This window comes from Chlorocebus sabaeus, chromosome 11, assembly GCF_047675955.1.
Source record: "Chlorocebus sabaeus isolate Y175 chromosome 11, mChlSab1.0.hap1, whole genome shotgun sequence".
Taxonomy (NCBI): domain Eukaryota; kingdom Metazoa; phylum Chordata; class Mammalia; order Primates; family Cercopithecidae; genus Chlorocebus; species Chlorocebus sabaeus.
In genome coordinates, this window is record NC_132914.1 from 54116924 (window position 1) to 54139384 (window position 22461).

At 45.2% G+C, this 22461-nt stretch overlaps 1 protein-coding gene and 1 non-coding gene across 9 annotated transcripts in view; both read left to right on the forward strand.

The window, feature by feature from the left end:
• The window catches only part of RBMS2 (RNA binding motif single stranded interacting protein 2), a 94991-nt gene that overhangs the window by 47707 nt on the left and 24823 nt on the right, over positions 1-22461 (forward strand). For 5 of the 8 annotated variants that reach the window (XM_008003698.3, XM_073020868.1, XM_073020867.1 and 2 more), the window contains 11 exons: positions 1771-1829; positions 2690-2781; positions 4519-4676; positions 14191-14270; positions 14406-14515; positions 14838-14884; positions 15067-15160; positions 20266-20343; positions 20986-21091; positions 21721-21801; positions 22347-22433. In XM_008003698.3, coding sequence (XP_008001889.3) covers positions 1771-1829; positions 2690-2781; positions 4519-4676; positions 14191-14270; positions 14406-14515; positions 14838-14884; positions 15067-15160; positions 20266-20343; positions 20986-21091; positions 21721-21801; positions 22347-22433 — 992 coding nt within the window. Of the gene's footprint in view, positions 1-868; positions 990-1770; positions 1830-2689; positions 2782-4518; positions 4677-14190; positions 14271-14405; positions 14516-14837; positions 14885-15066; positions 15161-20265; positions 20344-20985; positions 21097-21720; positions 21802-22346; positions 22434-22461 lie in introns of all 8 variants that reach the window. The other 3 variants (XM_037996944.2, XM_008003697.3, XM_073020869.1) reach the window with 2 other exon arrangements.
• On the forward strand, positions 21944-22047 carry LOC119623938 (U6 spliceosomal RNA). The gene has a single exon (XR_005240039.1). It is a non-coding gene; the product is annotated as a U6 spliceosomal RNA (small nuclear RNA).

Here is a 22461-nt window from a genome sequence, read left to right on the forward strand (position 1 = left end):
GACTGGCCAATATGGCGAAACCTCGTCTCTACTAAAAATGTAAAAATTAGCGGGGTGTGGTGATGTGCACCTATAATCCCAGCTACTTGGGAGACTGAGGCAGGACAATCGCTTGAACCCGGGAGGCGGAGGGTGCAGTAAGCTGAGATCGTGCCATTGCATTCCAGCCTGGGCAAGAAGAGCAAAACTCTGTCTTGAAAAAAAGAAGAAGGAGGAGAAGGAGAAGGAGAGGAGGGAGAGGAATAAAGAAGAAGAAAGAAGAAGAAGAAAGGATATGCAGCCCTTTGGCCTTATCATCAAAATTTAGACTTTTTTTGTTTATAAGATGATTTTCTTAGAGCTGGGCATGGTGGCTCTCAGCTGTAATCCCAGCACTTTTGGAGGCCAAAGCAGCAGGATTGCTTGAATCCAGGAATTAAAGACCAGCCTGGGTAGCATAGTAAGATCCTATCTCTACAAATAATTTTTAAAATTAGCCGGACATTGTGGTGCACATCTTTGGTCCCAGCTATTCAGGAGGCTAAGGCAGAAGAATTGCTTGAGCCCAGGAGTTCGAGGCTGCAGTGAACCATGTTCACACCACTGCACTCCAGTCTGGGCAACAGAGCCAGACCCTGACACACACATACACACACACACACACAATTTTTTTTAATATTACAGTTCCCACTCCCCTCCCTAACACTCTCAAATCTTGACAGTGAGAAATAGAAGTCTTAGACTAAGGCAAAGAGAGGTATTATAGTTGAGGTTCCTTGAGTATAATAATAATAGCAATTAAAATTTTTAAGTGCTTACCATGTGGTAGACATTAATAATTTGTGTTTATTCATTTCACATTCCTAACAATCCTATCTCCATTTTACAGATGATGAGGCTGAGACACCAAAAGGTTAAATGACTTGTTCAAGATCACACATAACTAAAATGTGGCAGAACCAGCATTTGAACCAAAGCAATTTGGCTCAGGTTGACCTTCAGTTAAAGGGGTCAGTGGACGGGTGATGGGAATAGGGTATCAGAGAAGAAAAATGTCTATAGTTTTTTTCATAGGATCAGTGGTGTTTTCCAAAAGAAAATAAGTAATAGCAAGGATTCTTTTTAGTCCTCAGGGAATTCCAGCCAGAGCTCTGCCTCTACACACTCTTTTGTGTGGACATTGCCAAGCTTCTTTCCCCAAAAGACAGTCATCTCTTTCCAACTAGTGTGTGAGTCTTAGCTGGGAAAGAAGAGAGAAATCTGTTGGTATTATAAGGACTACAGTTACCTTATTTCTTTTAGGTACCTTTGGGGAGGATGGGTTTATATTAAATGTGGCATTTTTAACCCATTTCTTTCTTTTCTTTTTTTGAGATGGAGTCTCGCTCTGTCATCCAGGCTGGAATGCAGTGATGCTATCTTGGCTCACTGTAACTTCCACCTCCCAGGTTCAAGCAATTCTCCTGCCTCAGCCTCCCAAGTAGCTGGGACTACTGGCGTGATGCCCAGCTAATTTTTGTATTTTTAGTAGAGGTGAGGCTTCATGATGTTGGGCCAGGCTGGCCTCAAACTCCTGACCTCAAGTGATCCTCCAGCCTCAGCCTCCCAAAATTCTGGGATTACAGGTGTGAGCTATTACACCCGGCTCCCATTTCTTTTTTATTTTTATTAAGGCTTGAGTAGGAAAAGTTGGACCATGGAAAGGGCATGGATTTGTCGAGATGTCTGAATCTCTGTCCTATTCTTAGTCTCTGCCCCCAGATTATTACTTTGCATTTTCCTCTCCCTTAGATATGGCAAGATTGTTTCCACTAAGGCCATACTGGACAAGACCACAAACAAATGCAAAGGTGAGAGAACAACTGTCCTTGGTGATGGAGAGCACCAGTAAGTGAGGTCATCCCTCGCCACTGCCCTTTACTGCTGAGATTCCTGAGTCTACAGTGTCAGCAAGGAGTCCCTGAAATTTTTAGGCTTAAAAGATTAGGAGATATTTAGATTATTTGGTGACCAGATAGCTAGAGCTGAAAATGCTGTTTAGGGCCCCAAGGCCAGAAGACTGTACAAAACACCTTTGAGTCTACTGAGCTTATTTTGGACTTTGTGTTTCCCTAGATGAGGTGGTAGAAGTGGGTGAGATTGCCTTCTGCTTAGCAAAGCCATGTAAATGCCTGTTTTGGGGAGTGTTTTGGTGGGTGTTATTTTCTGAGGGTGAGTAGTTTTATTGGGGTTTGAGCAGTTCTAGATAGAGCTGGAAGAGTAGAAGGAAGAGAAAGGCCTATAGGTTGGGGTGGTGAGGGGCTTCTTCCAGCAGGTGGCTGGTGGTCTGCCCTGGAGAGGCCACATTCCCCACATGCCTAGCATTTCTGGGGTATATCAAGAAAAGAGAGGAGCGAATTCTTTTAGAGGTATAGGGGGGCTTTGGGTTATTAGAAGATCCTAGTTCCTGAAACCTCAGATTTCTTAAGGGGGAGGGAGAAAGGCAGGGACACCAGAGTAGCTCATTGCCTTGGCATTCTTAGCCACAAACTAGATCACATCTCAGGGTTTGAGGAGCATGTAGATAACTACCTGAAACCTCTCAGTAGCTCTTTCTCCCTCCCATTTATGTTCCATGGATCATAAGCCTTCCTCTGTCTCCTGAAAAGCCTGGACCTCCCTATGTTCCTTACACTTCCCACTTCCTAGTGATGCTGTTTCTCTGTTCCAGGCTATGGCTTTGTAGATTTTGACAGCCCTTCAGCAGCACAGAAAGCTGTAACAGCACTGAAGGCCAGTGGTGTACAGGCACAGATGGCAAAGGTAAGGGTACTACCCCATGTCTGTTCCTCCAAGGAGTTTGTGGTTTGCACCAAAGTTCCAGTTCTAAGGTTTCCAGAGGGCTTCAGAAACATGAAATTGAGTGGGCAAGGGCTATCCACAGTGCTTTCTAGACAGTCCATGAGCACCCCTGGCTGCTGGAGGAAGATGTATTCAAAGTCTGTGGCAGGTAGCTCTATCAGCTCTGTTCCTCTCACCAAGTTATTGGCAGCAAGAAAGGTAAGGCGGCCTCTTCCAGTACTCTTCCTGCTTCCCTATTTTCCCTGTATTTTTCACCCTGGGCCCACTTCCCTACCAGACAGCTCGTGGTGGTTTTACAGCATTCTCTAAACAAGTCAGTTGTGCAACTCAGAATTTCAGAACAATGCTTTCCACCTCCCAGTGTTGTTCCCCATAGGGGCTGGGTAGTGGGCTGGGGGAGGCAGGAGGGAAGCCACATCAAGGGAGGAAACAGTCCCTTCTCCTCAGATCTGTCTGAAACCGTTGTCTTCACCTAGACTACTAGAAATCTAGAAGCTTTTCTCTCACTTCTTCTGTTAGGTGGGATTGTCCCCTTGCCTTTCTATTTAATTTAATTAATTTATTTATTTATTTACTTACTTATTTTGAGACAGAGTCTCCCTCTGTTGCCCAGGCTGGAGTGCGGTGGCGCAATCTCGGCTCACTGCAAGCTCCGCTTCCCGGGTTCATACCATTCTCCTGCCTCAACCTCCCAAGTAGCTGGAATTACAGGCACCCGCCACCACGCCTGGCTAATTTTTTGTATTTTTAGTAGATATGGGGTTTCACTGTGTTAGCCAGGATGGTCTAGATCTCCTGACCTTGTGATCCACCCACCTCGGCCTCCCAAAGTGCTGGGATTACAGGCATGAGCCACCACGCCTGGTCATCCCTTTGCCTTTCTGAAGCTGTTATGAGTATTATACATAGAGCTTGTGAGGCAGGCCTGCTAGACACCTTTTCTGTAAAGGTTAAAGAAAAGAAAAACAAAAGGAAAAGGCAGAAGAGGATTAAGGTTGCTGGTGACCACCACTGTTTAGGGCAGTGTGACTGCTTAAATTCTTAAAAATACAATATTGGATGATATTGCCATTTTGCACATTCTGTCCCCTGGAAGGGCTCTCCTACCTCTTCTTCCAGGAGGAAAAGCCTCTGGCAAAAGCTCAAAGGTTTAGGAGCCTTCAGGGTCCTAGGAGACTGTAGCTTTCAGGGCTCCATGGTGACCCAGTGAACTCCACATCTGGCCCTTTCCCTGTTCCCTTCTCCCCTCTTCCTGCTCTTCCTCCATCAGGGAGTGAACAGGCATTCCTACTTAGAGTATTCTGCGCGGCCTGGCCGGAAGAGAAGTGGGGAGGGGCTGCTCAAACAAGCCAGCCAAGGAGCAAGGCAGTCTGAGGGAATCCAGCCTCGGGCACCACACCGGCTGCTGGGGAGAGCGGGAATGCTGCTCTGCCTGTTTCTAAAAGAGACAGCCAAACACCATTTATGACTTGTATGATGGGCTTGTATAGTACTAGAAATATTAAATCTGTGCTTTTCCCTCTTGGAACTCAATATACAACCCGTGGTAGTGGGACTGGGTGTTAACAAATAGAATAATCTCTGTTTATATGGGACCGTTCCTATAGTCTCTTTTCTGAAATGTCATTTGTGAGGCGGGCTGAGGGTGGGAGAGGGATAAGAGATGTGAGCCTCATTTTCTCATTGTTATTTCCATAGCAACAGGAACAGGACCCCACAAATTTATACATCTCAAACCTCCCACTGTCAATGGATGAGCAGGAACTGGAGGGGATGCTGAAGCCCTTTGGCCAGGTTATCTCCACCCGTATCCTTCGAGATACCAGTGGGACCAGCAGAGGTGTTGGTTTTGCAAGGTGAGGATGGCAGGAGTGGGGAAATGATGAGGTTAATAACAAATGTCACTTAGGAGTCACCAGAAAACAAAATCTGTGCCTTTCCCACACAAGGTCAAAATACTATACTATTATTAAAAAATACTTGATGGTAAGTCAAAAGTTCATTTTAGGCCAGGCGGTGGCTTACACCTGTAATCCCAGCACTTTGGGAGGCCAAGGTAGGCACATCACCTGAGGTCAGGAGTTTGAGCCCAGCCTGGCCAACATGATGAAACCCCGTCTCTACTAAAAATACAAAAATTAGCTGGACGTGGTGGCGCATGCCTGTAATCCCAGCTACTTGGGACGCTGAGGCAGGAGAATTGCTTGAACCTAGGAGGCGGAGGTTGCAGTGAGCTGAGATCGTGCCACTGCACTCCAGACTGGGGAACAGAGTGAGACTCTGTCTCTAGAAAAAAAAAAAAAAAGTTCATTCATTTTATTATAGGTTACAATACTCAAAAACCCATTAGCCCCTACCTAAAAAATTTTAAAAATAAAGATGGGGTCTTGCTGTGTTGCCCAGGCTGCTCTTGAACATCTGGGCTCAAGTGATCCTCCTGCCTCAGCCACATAAGCAGTTGGGATTACAGGCATGAGCCACCACACTCGGCTGAGCTCCCTACTACTTCCTGCTACGCTAGGCTTTGTTCCTTTAATCCAGACCCAGAGTAAAAAATTCTGTATATTCTTATAGTTTACTATTTATCATCTTATCTCATTTAATCTTTACAACAGCCCTATGAGATAAATATTCTCCATCTTACGGATGAGGAAAGTGAACTCTTCAGTATGAATTGATTTGCCCAGGGTCTTACAGGAGTGGGTGTTAGAGCAGAGCCATGATCCTTCTGGCTTTGAGATCAGTAGGATGAAGTTGATCTTCCTTTTTCAGATCTCTATTCTAGAACAATTCTGCATCTGTGATATCAGAGCTTTGTGAGCCTTGGTTCACTCTCTGAGGTGGAGATTGATTCAGATGAGGAAATTTCCCAAAGTCTTCCCTATGCCTGCAGTTTTCCCGGGTGCCCTTCTTTGGGCTCTGGTATCTGCCCTCACTGTCGCAGGGCATCAGCCTCCCTTAGCCCACTTAAGAAATGTCTCTGCTTTTATTTATTTTAAGATTTTATTTGAAAGGAGATTCTTTTGACTTTTTTTTTTTTTTTTTTAGTTTCAAAATGACTGGACTAAGTGAGCTAAGCACCCCTTTTAGATTTATAATATCTTGTCTGGTCCACGAACACCCCCTTACTCTGAGTGTTTCAGACCTTGGGAACAAGAAATAGTTTCTCTTGGCCGGGTGTAGTGGCTCATGCCTGTAATCCCAGCACTTTGGGAGGCTGAGGCGGGTGGATCACCTGAGGTCAGGAGTTTGAGATCAGCCTGGCCAACCTGGTGAAACCCTGTCTCTACTAAAAATACAAAAATTAACTGGGTATGGTGGCGGGTTCCTGTAATCCTAGCTACTAGGGAGGCTGAGGCAGGCTAATCACTTGAACCTGGTAGGCAGAGGTTACAGTAAGCCGAGATCGCACCATTGCACTCCAGCCTGGGCGACAAAGCCAGACCCCGTCTCAAAAAAAAAGAAGAAAAGAAATAGTTCCTCTTCCCCAGCTGACTCAATCTTAGTAGCACCACCTGCTGGCAATCCCGGGTATAACTAAAGGAGAGTTCCTTGGCTTGGGACCATCCAACTTACTTTGCTTCCATACTCCCTTAAAGCAGAGGTTCTCAACCTTTCTCAGTTTGTGGCACCCTTAATTATTTAATAGTTTTTCACCCTAGACCAAAATAAATACCTAACAGTTCAATTTATTAAGTAACTGAATGGTCCACACAATTTTTTTTTCTTTTTTTTTTTTTTTTTTGAGACAGAGTCTCGCTCTGTCGCCTGGGCTGGAGTGTGATGGCACAATCTCGGCTCACTGCAACCTCCGCCTCTCAGGTTCAAGTGATTCTCCTGCCTCAGCCTCCTGAGTAGTTGAGATTACAGGTGCCTGCCACCATGCGCAGCTAATTTTTGTATTTGTAGTAAAGATGGGATTCACCAGGTTGTCCAGGCTGGTCTCAAACTGCTGACCTCTGGTTATCCACCCACCTCAGCCTCCCAAAGTGCTGGGATTACAGGTATGAGCCACCACGCCCAGCCAGTCCACACTTTTTTTTTTTTTTTTTTTTGAGACGGAGCCTTGCTCTGTCGCCCAGGCTGGAGTGCAGTGGCCAGATCTCGGCTCACTGCAAGCTCCGCCTCCCGGGTTTACGCCATTCTCCTGCCTCAGCCTCCCGAGTAGCTGGGACTACAGGCACCCGCCACCTCGCCCGGCTAGTTTTTTGTAATATTTAGTAGAGACGGGGTTTCACTGTGTTAGCCAGGATGGTCTCGATCTCCTGACCTCGTGATCCACCCGTCTCCGCCTCCCAAAGTGCTGGGATTACAGGCTTGAGCCACCGCGCCCGGCCAGTCCACACAACTTTTAAAAAAACATTTCCTGACAGCAATAACTTCATGGTCCACACAGCTTAAGAAGTGTTTATGCTTTAACAACTTTGTAGCTGTTTGAAAAAATAATACACAAATATTGAAAGAGAGAATGTCTTTATTTCATTCTAACTATCCTTACTAATGGAATATGTGCCTGTTGGAATTGCACAACTTATCAAAATTTGGTATCAGAATGGACACCTACACACTCATTTCCTGTTACATATTGGTTTTCTTATGGTATTTGCTTTTGTCATAGCAACTATTTAAACCCAGCTTTGTGAAAATATGATGTTATCTATCAAAAGGATTGTAGGGGGAACTAATGTTGAAACAGTAAACAATTTTGAGCTAGTAGTGTACACATTCTCCAACAGATATTGCTATTTTTCTTCAAAAAGTTACAATAACCTTCATTGTGCCCCTCTGAGTTCACCACAGCCACCCACAGTGCCTGAGAGCACAGTTTAGGAACCGTGGTTTTAGAGACTTTTGAAAAACTATGAAATCTCTTGTATATTTCTATGTTAATGTCTACAAGTTTTCTTCATATGTTCAGATTCATGCAAAGTATGATTTCCAGCAAATTATAAATATTGGCATTTAAAATAAAACTGTTACCTCATTTAAAAATGTATTCAAATGAGATCTAAATACATAGCAATCTGATACACAAATCATTCATTTAAAAAATACCTGACTTTGTCCAGATGCAGTGGCTCACTCACGCCTGTAACCCCAGCACTTTGGGAGGCTGAGGAGGGCGGATCATGAGGTCAGGACATCAAGAGCATCCTGGCTAACACAGTGAAACCCCGTCTCTACTAAAAATACAAAGAAATTAGCCGGGCATGGCGGCGGGTGCCTGTAGTCCCAGCTTACTCGGGAGGTTGATGCTGGAGAATGGTGTGAACCCGGGAGGCGCAGCTTGCAGTGAGCTGAAATCGTGCCACTGCACTCCAGCCTGGGCAACATGCACTTCAGCCTAGCTGACAGAGTGAGACTCATCTCAAAAAAACAAACAAACAAACAAAAAAAACCAACCGGACTTTTGGAGGCTGAGGCGGGCAGATTGCTTGAGCTCAGGAGTTCAAGACCAGCCTGGGCAACATGTGAAACCCCATCTCTATAAAAACAAAACAAACAAAAAAATTAGCTGAGCATGGTGGCACATGCCTGTAGTCCCAGCTACCTGGGAGGCTAAGATGGGAGGATCACCTGAGCCCAGGAGGTCAAAACTGCAGTCAACTGTGATCACACCACTGCACTCTGGCCTAGGTTACAGAGTGAGAGATCCTGTCTCAATAAATCAATACAGGAGCATGGGTAGGGCTGGAGGCAGATGGGGTGGGCCTTGCCCTGGGGATGGAGCTATGGGCCCATAGGACCCCCAGCCACTTCCTAGTCCCCTTTACCCCTACACCCCTCCCCCCCAAAAAAAAAACAAAAAACAAAGTGCTATTTTTTTTTTTTTTTAATACAGTACTCTCGGCTGGGTGTAGTGGCTCATGCCTGTAATCCCAACACTTTGGGAAGCTGAGGCGGGCGGATCACCTGAGGTCGGGAGTTCTAGACCAGTCTGACCAACGTGGAAAAACCCCGTCTCTACTAAAAATACAAAATTAGCTGGGCATGGTGGCGCATGCCTGTAATCCCAGCTACTCAGGAGGCTGAGGCAGGAGAATCACTTGAACCTGGGAGGCGGAGGTTACGGTGAGCTGAGATCGCGCCATTGCACTCCAGCTTGGGTGACAAGAGCAAAACTCCATCTCAAAAAAAAAAAAAAAAAAAAAAGGAGTGGTCCCCCCTTATTTATGGTTTTACTTTCTATGGTTTCAGTTACCCACAGTCAACTGAAAATATTAAATGGAAAATTCCAGAAATAAACAATTAAAATGTTTTAAAATCGTATGCCATTCTGAGTAGCATGATTAAATTTCAGGCTGGGCTCAGTGGTTCACGCCTGTAATCTCAACACTTTGGGAGGCTGAGGCGAGCAGATCACTTGACATCAGGGGGTCAAGACCAGCCTGGTCAACATGGTAAAACCCCATCTCTATTAAAAATACAAAAATTAGCCAGGCGTGGTGGTGTGCACCTGTAGTCCCAGCTACTCAGGAGGCTGAGGCAGTAGAATTGCTTGAACCTGAGAGGCAGAGGTTGCAGTGAGCCGAGATCGCACCACTGTACTCTAACATGGGTGACACGGTGAGATTCTGTCCCAAAAACATAAATAAAAAATTTCATGTTGTCCGCTCCATCCCACCCTTTGTCCAAAGTATTCACACTGCAAATGCTACCCGCCCATTAGTCACTTAGTAGTCATCATGGCTATCAGATGAAAAAGCATAGTATATCTAGGGTTTGGTACTACCCATGGTTTCAGGCATCCACTAGGGGCCTTGGAATGTATCTCCTGAGGATAAGGGGGGACTACTATAGTCATAAATCTCATATCATTCTTATAATATTCATTTTTTCTTCTTGATCTTGTGTTTCTATTCCATTTCTCTATAGAATTTAGTTTCTATGCCATTTCTTTATAGAATTGTATTCTAGTGTAAAATATTTTTATAATTAAAGCCTTTATGGATCATCTTGTCATACTTCTCTGCCACAAAAATATATATATAAATTAAAAATTTTGGCCAGGCGTGGTGGCTCATGCCTGTGTAATCCCAGCACTTTGGGAGGCTGAGGTGGGCAGATCACTTGAGGTCAGGAGTTCAAGACCAGCCTGGTCAACATGGCGAAACCCCATCTCTACTAAAAATACAAAAATTAGCTGGGCATGGTGGCGGGCGCCTGTAATCCCAGCTACTCAGGAGGATGAGGCAAGAGAATCATTTGAACCCGGGAGGCGGAGGTTGCAGTGAGCCGAGATTGCACCACTGCACTCCAACCTAGACAACAAGAGCAAAACTCTGTCTCAAAATAAATAAATAAATAAATAAAATAAAATGTTCACCGGGTGCGGTGGCTCACGCTTGTAATCCAGCACTTTGGGAGGCCGAGGCAGGTGGATCACCTGAGGTCGGGAGTTCAAGACCAGCCTGACCAACATGGAGAAACCCCGTCTCTACTAAAAATACAAAATTAGCCGGGGTGGTGGCACATGCCTGTAATCCCAGCTACTCGGGAGGCTGAGGCAGGAGAATCGCTTGAACCCGGGAGGCGGAGGTTGCGGTGAGCCGAGATCGCGCCATTGCACTCCAGCCTGGGCAAAAAGAGCGAAACTCTGTCTCAAAAAAATAAAATAAAATAAAATAAAATAAAATAAAATAAAATAAAATAAAATAAAATAAAATAAAATAAAAAATAATGTTCATACAAAATTATTATCATTGAGACAGGGTCTCACTTGGTTGTGCAGGCTAGAGTGCAGTGGTACGATCCTGGCTCATCACAGTCTTGACCTTCTGGGCTCAAGTGATCCTCACACCTCCACTTCCTAAGTATCTGGAACTATAGGCCCCTACCACCATGCCCAGCTAAGTTTTTTGGTGGGGTATGGTGAGGGCAGCAAATTTTTTATTTTTTTTTATTTATTTTTTTTTGGAGATGGAGTTTCGTTCTGTCGCCCAGGCTGGAGTGCAGTGGTGCAATTTTGGCTCACAGCAACCTCTGCCTCCCAGGTTCAAGCAATTTTCCTGCCTCAACCTCCCAAGTAGCTGGGACTACTGGCACATGCTGCCACGCCCAGCTAATTTTTTGTAGTTTAGTAGAGACTGGGTTTTACCGTGTTGCCCAGGCTGGTCTCAAACTCCTGAGCTGAGCTCAGGCAATCCACCCGCCTCGGCCTCCCAAAGTGCTAGGATTACAGGTGTGGGCCACTGCACCCAGCCTAATTTCTTAATTTTTTTGTAGAGATGGGGGTCTCACTGTTTTGCCCAGGCTGGTCTTGAATGCCTGTGCTCAAGCAGTCCTCCCGCCTCAGCCTCCCAAAGTGCTGGGATTTAAACATGAGCCACTGTGCCTGGCCTTTTTTTTTTTTTTTTGAGACGGCATCTCGCTCTGTTGCCGAGGCTGGAGTACAATGGTGCAATCTCAGCTCACTGTAACCTCCGCCTCCCGGGTTCAGGCGATTCTTGTGCCTCAGCCTCCCAAGTAGCTGGGATTACAGGTGCATGCCACCACGCCCAGCTAATTTTTGTATTTTTAGTAGAGATGAGTTTCACCAGGTTGGCCAGGCTGGTCTCGAACTCCTGGCCTCAAGTGATCCACCCACCTTGGCCTCCCAAAGTGCTGGGATTACAGAGGTGAGCCACCATGCCTGGCCAAATTATTTTATAGAAGTAAATTTTATTGCAAATGCAGAAGCATCTATGACATGGATAGGTTTTGTTTTGTTTAGATTTTTCTAATTAGGTCAGGTAAGCATAAATTAATATTATTACTATAACAAGGGAGAGTTTAATGCCAGTTCTGTTCCTGCTTTTTGTTTTCATGCTGAGAAAACTTGTTCTCATAAGTAAGTAGATGGGAATGGAAAGAATTTTATTAAAACAGGAATTTAAAAAATTTCTTCTGGTCAGGCATGGTGTCTTGTGCCTGTAATCCCAGCACTTCGGGAGGCCAATGCAGGCGGATCACTTGAGGCCAGGAGTTTGAGACCAGCCTGGACAACATGGTGAAACCCCATCTCTACTAAAAGTACAGAAATTAGCCAGACGTAGTGGCATATGCCTGTAATCCCAGCTACTCAGGCGCTGAGGTAGGAGAATCGCTTGAACCTGGGAGGAGGAGGTTGCAGTGAGCCGAGATTGCACCATTGCCCTCCAGCCTGGGCGACAGAGCGAGACTCCATCTAAAAAAACAAACAAAAAAATTCTTCTGAATTATATGCCAAGAACCAAGGTGTTCTGTCATCAAAATTGATTTTTTATGTGTGAATTGACAACTTGCTAAAGTCCCCCAACTTTGTCGTTTCTAAAGAATTGAAAACCATTTTGAGAGGAGCTATTGTAAGAGGGGACTTCAGCCTTGATCATTAGCCATCAGGAGCTCTCCCTCAGGAAGATCAGATTTAACAGTTTTTGAGAAAGTTGAGGTTCTGAAATGCTCCACGGCCTGCTTACCCTTTGGAAAGACTGTAAGGAGTAGAAGTACCCAACAGAACACCACAGCTCTACGATACCTAATGTGTGGTTTTCTCTAAAAGGCTCAATTTGAGGACTTTTAAAAGTATCTTCTTTTGGCCGGGCGCAGTGGCTCACGCCTGTAATCCCAGCACTTTGGGAGGCCAAGGTGGGCGGATCACGAGGTCAGGAGATTGAGACCATTCTGGCTAACACGGTGAAACCCCATCTCTACTAAAAATACGAAAAAGTTAGCCGGGTGTGGTGACGGACACCTGTGATCCCAGCTACTCAGGAGGCTGAGGCAGGAGAATGGCATGAACCCGGGAGGCTGAGCTTACAGTGAGCTGAGATTGCACCACTGCACTCCAGCCTGGGCGACAGAGCGAGACTCCATCTCAAAAAAAAAAAAAAAAAAAAAAACTTTTATAGAAATGGTTCATATTTCTGGGGGTCACTGGCACAGAAAATGTGAGTCTTACTTTAAATATGGAAATAGGTTAAATATACTGAGTTACTTTAAATATGGAAATAGGTGAAAATACTGTTCCTTATTCTATATAGTCCCTTATAATTTTTAGAACACATTTATATACATTATCTCCTTTGATCTACACAACACCATGTGGTAGGGTAGATGGATGTTATCTCTAAAGCACAAATAAGGAGTGGATCGGGGGGGGGTTTTTGTTTTGTTTTGTTTTTTGTTGTTGTTTTTGAGACAGAGTCTTGCTCTGTCACCCAGGCTGGAGTGGAGTGGAGTGATCTCAACTTACTGCAGCCTCTGCCTCCCAGGGTCAAGCAATTCTTCTGCCTCAACCTCCCGAGTAGCTGGGACTACTGGCACGCACCACCATGCTCAGCTAATTTTTTTTTTTTATTTTTAGTAGAGACGGAGTTTCACCATGTTGGCCAGGATGGTCTTGATCTCCTGGCCTCGTGATCCGCCTGCCTCGGCCTCCCAAAGTGCTAGGATTACAGGTGTGAGCCACCGTGCCTGGCCTTTTTTTTTTTGACATGGATTCTCACCCTGTTGCCCAGGCTGGAGTGCAATGGCGCAATCTTGGCTCACTGCAACCTCCGCCTCCCAGGTTCAAGCGATTCTCTCACCTCTGCCTCCCGAGTAACTGGGATTACAGGCACGTGCCACCACTCCAGGCTAATTTTTGTATTTTTAGTAGAAACAGGGTTTCTTCGTGTTGTCCAGGCTGGTCTCAAACTCCTGACCTCAAGTGATCTGCCTCGGTCTCCCAAAGTGCTGGGATTACAGGCATGAGCCACCACATGCGGCCAATCAGAGGCTTTTTGTGAGTGTCCTCACTCACAGAGCTCTGGGTGGCGACTGGTGCTGGAATCTCAGTCTTCTGATTCCTTATTCCTCTCTTCAACAAGAAACTAACTCAGTAGATTCCAGCATTCCTTTTTCTATCACCATGGGCCATGAACTCTTTCTTATTGCTTTTTCCTTCCACAGATTCATGAAATCTTAATGATATCATCAATAGCTAATTAGACCTTGACCTTAATTACAACAAGAAGCAAAAAATAAATATTGGCAAATTGTTAGCTTGTACAATTTTATCAAATTAAAGGAACAATTTTCATTCAGAATTTTCTAATAAAAAATAATGGTAACGGCCTCTATTTCTTGTATTCTTATTTATATGGCAGACACAAGAGAGGGCCCATGTTAATAGTCTGAAGACTATCATTCCTATGAGGATCCCATACGGGGACCAGCTGAGAGAACCTTCATTACAAGCTGGGGTTACCTCGTCAAGAACCTTGAATCTGTGTGGCACTCTGTGTTTCTGTAGTCATAACATTTGGAGCAATTGTGGGGCTGGGAACTTAGAGCTTTGCTTTCTCTTTCAATGTGTGGAGGGCACAGATCCTGGAGAAGCTAGAGCCTAACCCCTCTTATGCTCCTTAGGATGGAGTCCACAGAGAAGTGTGAAGCCATCATCACCCACTTTAATGGAAAATATATTAAGACACCCCCTGGAGTACCAGGTGAGGCATCTGGGGCTCAGGCTGAGAGGGCCACAGGTTGTTACTTCCAGTGAAGATTCTGGAGCAGCTTTGCATGAGTGTGCCTGGGCCACATGAGGTGGGACTCAGCTGCCCATTTCCCTTCTCTCTTGGCAGCCCCATCTGATCCCTTGCTTTGCAAATTTGCTGATGGGGGGCCAAAGAAACGACAGAACCAAGGAAAATTTGTGCAAAATGGACGGGCTTGGCCAAGGAATGGAGACATGGTAAGAGGACCTCTGAGGAGACAGGAGTACTGACGACATTAAAGTGGAATGGAAATGATCATGGCATGATTTCTGTGAGCTTAGGTGGAAAGCTTGAGAGCTACAGTATGTAATTGAGAGATGCTGGCTGTTAACATACTGCCAGTATGTTCTCGAGTGGGGCTTTGTGGCCTGCAGAATCAGAAAAACTCTGAAACAGCTGTAGTGGGACTTGTCCAGGCTTTAATTTGTTAAACTAAAACATTCCCAGCCTTGGACATTCTGGACCGGCTCCTGTTCTCACCCAAGGGCTCACAATGTGAACACTGTTATTTCTTTATAGGGCGGCATGGCCTTGACCTATGACCCCACAACAGCTCTTCAGAATGGGTAAGGTTGTTTTATATAATCAAGTCACCTGAAAATGATAATGGCCTGTGTCCAGACACTCAAATGTTTCATCTTAATTCACTCTATTTGAAAGTCAAGGGAATGTTGGCTGTGCCTATCAGTTGGGGCCCTTCCCTTGTGGTTTCCTGTGACTCAGTACTGATTGAGGTTCCTTCCCACAGGTTTTACCCAGCCCCTTATAACATCACCCCCAACAGGATGCTTGCTCAGTCTGCACTCTCCCCATACCTTTCCTCTCCTGTGTCTTCATATCAGGTATGTTCATGCCTGAAAAAGGGTGTGGTGGTTTTCCCTACTGTTGTGCTTTAAGTGAAGTAATATAAGGCTAGGAACTACTTGTTTTTTCTTTTAATCATATGACACACAATTTTACATAACAGCGTAAAAGATGATCTGTGTGTGTGGCCATATATATGGTATATAGTTTTAATGGTGTCCTCTTACTCCCCCTCCACCTCCACCAGTAAACTCATGTTAATGTCCTACTGTGTAGCATTTGTCATATTTTTCATGATGATACACACATGTGTAGCATTTGGGGAGTTGTTTATTTTACAAAAATTGGACCATATTAAATATATTTTTACATTCACTCATCTCACTTAACAGTATCCTACAGCAGTGATTCTCAAAACTGTGGTCCCTGAACCAGCAGCATCAGTATCATCTGAGAATTTTTAGAAACAGAAATTTTGGACTCCCCTCCAAATCTACTGAATTACAAACTCTGAGGATGGGGCCCAGTGATCTGGGTTTTTGTTTGTTTGTTTGTTTGTTTTCAGATGGCATCTAGTTCTGTTGCCCAGGCTGGAATGCAGTGACGCCATCTCCGCTCACGGCAACCTCCGCCTCCTGGGTTCAGGCGATTCTCCCGTCTTAGCCTCTGGAGTAACTGGGATTACAGACATGCGCCACCATGCCCAGCTAATTTTTGTTCTTTTTAGTAGAGATGGGGTTTTGTCATGTTGGCTGGGCTGGTCTCAAACTCCTGACCTCAGGTGATCCGCCCTCCTCAGCCTCCCAAAGTGCTGCACCATGCCCAGCCGTGATCTGGGTTTTAACAAGCCCTCCAGGTGATCCTGTTGCAGCTATTGTTGAGATCCTCTGCTCTAATTTTATCTTTTTTAATGGTTGCATTATATTTCATGCTGCAGATAGGCCAGAATTCTTTAGCTATACCAAATAGGGGCATTCACTTAGATTCGTTTTTTTGCTGCTATCAATAATGCTCCACTAAACACCCTCGTGCTCTATTTTTACATATGCGTGCTTCTATTTCTGGGGGCTAGAGTCCCAGGAGTTGGATTGCTAGGTTGAATGCTGTATGGATTTTCAGTTTTATAGATGTTGCCAGATTGCTTTCCACAAAGGCTGTCACCTCACATTTCCACCAACCCTGTATGAAAGTGCCCGTTTCCCTTCAGGCATAGGTGCTACTGCTCTTTTAAAATTGTTCCTGTCTTGCTGGGCGCGGTGGCTCACACCTGTAATCCCAGCACTTTGGGAGGCTGAGGCAGGTGGATCACCTGAGGTCAGGAGTTCGAGACCAGCCTGGCCAACATGGTGAAACCTAGTCTCTACTAAAAACACAGAAATTAGCTGGGCATGGTGGCGGGCACCTGTAATCCCAGCTACTTGGGAGGCTGAGGCTGGAGAATCACTTGAACCCGGTAGGCGGAAGTTGCAGTAAGCCAAGATCGTGCCACTGCACTCCAGCCTGGGTGACAAGAGTGAAACTCTGTCTCAAAAAAAAAAAAAAAAAAAAAAAATTGTTCCTGTCTTGATGAATGTAAAGTACATTGTTATTTTAATTTGCATGTCCCTTACTAGAGGTGAATTTAATCATTTCATTTGTCATAGTTGGATTTGCTTCTGTCTGATTGCTATTCATATGCTTCGCCCATGTTTCTATTTGGTTATTTGTTCTTTTCTCATCAGCTTATAAAAACTCTATATAAGTATTAATCTTCTAAATGTTATCTTTGTTACAAATTTTTTTTCCAATTTTATTTTTTGGCTGTTGACTTTGTGGTCCTCAAACTTTAGTGATGTATCAGAATCACGTGGAAAACTCATTGAAACCTGGGTTGGTGGGCATCACACCCAGAGTTTCTGGTTCAGTAAGATGGGTGGAAGGCAAGAATTTGCACGTCCAACAAGTTCCCAGGTGATGCTGCTGCTACTGCTGCTGGTCCAGGGACCATACTGTGGGAATCACTAGTTTTTGCCATATAAAAGTTTAAAATTCGGCCAGGTATGGTGGCTCATGCCTGAAATCCCAGCAGTTTGGGAGGCAGAGGCAGGCAGATCAGTTGAGCTCAGGAGTTCGAGACCAGCCTGGGCAACATGGCAAAACCCCCATCTCTACAAAAAATATGAAAATTAGCCAGGCGTGGTGGTGCGTGCCTATAATCCCAGCAACTCAGGAGGCTGAGGTGGGAGAATTGCTTGAGCCCAGAGATTGAGGTTTCAGTGAGCTGTGATCGTGCCAGTGTACTCCATCCTGTGCAACAGAGTAAGATCATGTCTCAAAAAAAAAAAAAAAAAAGTTTAAAATTTGTATATAGTTAAATTTGTCTTTTTCTTTTATAAATAATTTTTGAGACTGGGCACGGTGGCTCACGCCTGTGATCCCAGCACTTTGGGAGGCCGAGGCGGGTGGATCACAAGGTCAGGAGATCAAGACCATCCTGGCTAACACGGTGAAACCCTGTCTCTGCTAAAAATACAAAAAATTAGCCGGGCGTGGTGGCGGGCGCCTGTAGTCCCAGCTGCTGGAGAGGCTGAGGCAGGAGAATGGCGTGAACCCGGGAGACCATCCTGGCTAACATGGTGAAACCCCATCTCTACTAAAAATACAAAAAATTAGCCGGGTGTGGTGGTGGGCACCTGTAGTCTCAGCTGCTGGGGAGGCTGAGGCAGGAGAATGGTGTGAACCCAGGAGGCGGAGCTTGCAGTGAGCCGAGATCGTGCCACTGCACTCCAGCCTGGGCGACAGAGCCAGACTCTGTCTCAAAAAAATAAATAAATAACTTTTGTCTTTTTTTTTTTTTTTTTGAGACGGAGTTTCACTCTTGTTGCCCAGGCTGGAGTACAATGGCCCAATCTCAGCTTACTGCAACCTCCGCCTCCCGGGTTCAAGTGATTCTCCTGCCTCAGCCTCCCAAGTAGCTGGGATTACAGGCATGTGCCACCATGCCCGGCTAATTTTGTATTTTTAGTAGAGACGGGGTTTCTCCATGTTGATCAGGCTGGTCTCGAACTCCCGACCTCAGGTGATTCACCCACCTCGGCCTCCCAAAGTGCTGGGATTACAAGGGTGAGCCACTGCGCCCGGCAAGTTTCTTGTCTTAATTTTAAAAAGTATTCTCTGTCTCTATACTGTGTATCTGGTCTCAAAGATTTTATGTTTTATATTTACGTTTAAATATGTAATCATCAGGAATTTATCTTTGTGTATGGCATAAGATAAGGAGTCTGTTTTCTTTCAGAGTGTTAACCAGTTGGCCTAGCACCAAATTATTAAATAATCTAACTTACTGGATTATTTCAAATCCAGTTTGAATTGAAATATCCTTGCAACCCATAATATACCTTCTGTGTCTATAGATTTGCCTATTCTGGATATAGTAGGCAAAGCTCAGAAAATTGTATGATTGTGTGATTACACATAAGTAACAATTTTTTTGTGTGTCTGGCTTCTTTCACTTAGTATGTTTTCTTTTCTTTTCTTTTCTTTTCTTTTTTTTTTTTTTTGAGACGGAGTCTTGCTCTGTGCCCCAGGCTGGAGTGCAGTGGCGCGATCTCGGCTCACTGCAAGCTCCGCCTCCCGGGTTTACGCCATTCTCCTGCCTCAGCCTCCCGAGTAGCTGGGACTACAGGCGCCTGCCACCACGCCCGGCTAATTTTCTTGTATTTTTAGTAGAGACAGGGTTTCACTGTGTTAGCCAGGATGGTCTCGATCTTCTGACCTCGTGATCCGCCCATCTCGGCCTCCCAAAGTGCTGGGATTACAGGCTTGAGCCACCGCGCCCGGCCACTTAGTATGTTTTCAAGATGTATCCATGTTGTAGCATTTATCAGTACTTCATTCTTTTTATGGCTGAATAATATTCCATTATATGGCTATACCACATTTTGTCCATCCAGTTATCAATTGGTCATCATTTGAGTTGTTTCCTTTTGGCTACTAGGAATAATGCTGCTATAAACATTGATATACAAGTTTTTGTGTGGACATATGTTTTCATTTCACTTGGGTATATACCTAGGAGTGGAATTGATGGGCTATATAGTAACTCTGTATTTAACTTTTTGAGGAACTGCCAAAGCGTTTTCCAGAGTAGCTGCACCATTTTACATTTCCACCAGTGGCAGTGTAAAACACTTGTTATTCTGTCCTTATAATTGTAGCCATGCTGGCCTGGCACTGTGGCTCACACCTGTAATCCCAGCACTGTGGGAGGCGGAGGTGGGCAGGTCACTTGAGCTGAGGGGTTCAAGACCAGCCTGAGCAACATGGTGAAACCCCGTCTCTACAAAAAATACAAAAAATAACCAGGTGTGGGCTGGGTGCAGTGGCTCACCCCTGTAATCCCAGCGCTTTGGGAGGCCGAGGCGAGCGTCTCACGAGGTCAGGAGATCGAGACCATCCTGGTTAACATGGTGAAACCCTGTCTCTACTGAAAATACAAAAACAAAATTAGCCAAGCATGGTGGCGGGCACCTGTAGCCCCAGCTACTCAGGAGGCTGAGGCGGGAGAAAGGTGTGAACCCAGGAGGCGGAGCTTGCAGTGAGCCAAGATCCTGCCACTGCACTCCAGCCTGGGCAACAGAGCAAGACCCTGTCTCAAAAGTAGCCAGGTGTGGTGATGCACACCTGTAGTCCCGCTGCTGCACTCCAGCCTGGGCAACAGAGCAAGACCCTATCTCAAAAAATAGAAATAATAATTGTAGCCATCCTAATAGGTATGAAGTGGTATCCCATTGTGGTTGTGATTTGCATTTGAGCCTCTTTCATGTACTCATTGGCTATTTGTATATCTTCTTAGAGAGATATCTTTCCAAACCTTTTTTTTTTTTTCTAATTTTTTTAGTGACAGGGTCTCACTCGTTGCCCAGGCTGGAGTGTAGTGTCAGAATCATAGCTCACTGTAATTTTGAACTCCTCTTTGCTCTTTTTTAAACTGGATTATTTATTGAGTTTTAAGAGTTGCTAATATTTTAAAAACAGTTTTCTTAATGTTTCTATTTTGAGTGGGGCATGCCAACTTTTCTGGGCTTTGTTGAATATTATTAGATCCTTGGGTCTGAACAATAGTTTCCAGGCAATTAACATTTTTTGTTTTTGCTTGTTTTAGAGAGTGACTCAGACATCTCCTCTACAAGTACCTAACCCATCTTGGATGCACCACCATTCATACCTCATGCAGCCTTCAGTGAGTGTTCAGAAGTGGGCAGAAGCCAAAGAGGCAATTTGATGTAAAGATAAACCTGACCGGGTGCGGTGGCTCACGCCTGTAATCCCAGCACATTGGGAGGCCAAGGCAGGCGAATCACCTGAGGTCAGCAGTTCGAGACCAGCCTGGCCAACATGATGAAACCCCACCTCTACTAAAAATACCAAAAATTAGCCAGGTGTAGTGGCAGGCACCTGTAATCCCAGCTACTCAGGAGGCTGAGACAGGAGAATCGCTTAAACGCAGGAGGCGGAGGTTGCAGCGAGCTGAGATTGTGCCGTTGCACTCCAGTCTGGGCAACAAGAGTGAAACTCCGTCTCAAAAAAGAAAAAGATAAAGAAAAAAAAAATGGCTTTTGATGCCAGGAGATGTGGGTGTGAGTTCTGGCTCAGACCCTTGTGCAACCCAGCAGTAAGACCTAAGCTTGTTATTCTTAGACGAGGGTCCTTCCACACCGACAGGCAGAGTTCCTATTCTTTTGCATAGCTGGGTTGCTGCTCACTTACCATTTCTCAGGATTCTTAAATGCCTGTCTCCAGTGGTCCTGACAGCCACCAATCACTGCTTTAGGCAGCCTCACAGGATGCTGCAGCTAACCCTGTCCTTTGTTGCTGTCTCTAGGGTTCAGTTCTGACACCAGGGATGGACCATCCCATTTCTCTCCAGCCTGCCTCCATGATGGGACCCCTTACCCAGCAACTGGGCCACCTCTCCCTCAGCAGCACAGGCACGGTAAAGCAGGATATTTCTGATTGTAAACTCTCTGAATGAGCACGGCATACCTATGTAATACTCTTCAGCATAAGTAACTTATGAATAACGATGGAATTACTTCAGTGTCATCCAGGGCACACTCAGAACAGGACATAAACTACAATGGTAGTGCTCCATGAGCCAGGAATACAGCCATTCTGCTCCCCAGCCCACCCGTTTTAACTGATTCCTACTCATGCACCTCATAAATAGTGCTGCTGTCTGCATATTAGTTTAAGATACACATGTGTCCTAGGAATCCTCATCAAAATAGTACCTGAAAGGATGGAGGTTTCTTAATTAGGTTTCTTTTAGGCCTACTGTATTCCTTTTTGCATAGAAAGGGCTCGAGGATAGAGAAGGAAGCGTGTTGAGGAAAAGCAGAAGGAAGTCGGGAAAGAGGAGGAAAATAAGCCGTATAGGGAGATGTCTCCCTAACAGTGTACTTTAGAACCACCTGAATTGCATTTAAGAAGATAATGCTCAGATCAACTAAATTAGAATCTCTGGGGTAGAACACAGGCATCAGTATTTTTAAAGCCCCCCAGCTGCTTCAAATGTAGCCAAGAATCACTGCTGTAAGCCCGTTGTTTCTCTTTCTAGTATATGCCGACGGCTGCAGCTATGCAAGGAGCTTACATCTCCCAGTACACCCCTGTGCCTTCTTCCAGTGTTTCAGTCGAGGTAAGGGTGTTATCATTTCTTTGGATTGAGGTTAGGAAAATGAACGGAGGCAGGTTTCCCCCGATCAAGATCTTCCTCTCACAATGATGCTGATTCTGTGTTCACAAATAGCTGGTAGGTATATGAAGAACGTAGGAAGGATGTGCTCGCTTAGGCAGCATGCATACTAAAATTGGAACGATACAGAGAAGATTATGGCCCCTGTGCAAGGATGACACGCAAATTTGTGAAGCGTTCCACATTTAAAAAACAACAACAGATGTAGGAAAGAAGGACTTGGTCTGAGTTCATGAATGAGGCCCTTCCTTACATTTGGCCAGCCAGTAGTTAATACCAGGATGCTGGCTTGTATTGACTAATGTGTCTTGGGAAGAGGACAGGCTGCTAGGAAGGTTGGGGAAGTGGTGGTGTGGGTGGAAACACTCACACATGAGTGTGGAGAGTGGGTAGGTTTGGGAGGGTGCTCGATGTAGGGTGGGCTTTGGTGTAGTGGGAGGTGAGGAAAGGAATGCGTAAGATGACTCCCCTCCTTGGCTATGGCACAGGAGAGCAGCGGCCAACAGAACCAAGTGGCAGTGGACACACCCTCAGAGCATGGGGTCTATTCTTTCCAGTTCAACAAGTAACAGTGGGTAAGAACCACATGCTGGGGGGCAGGGA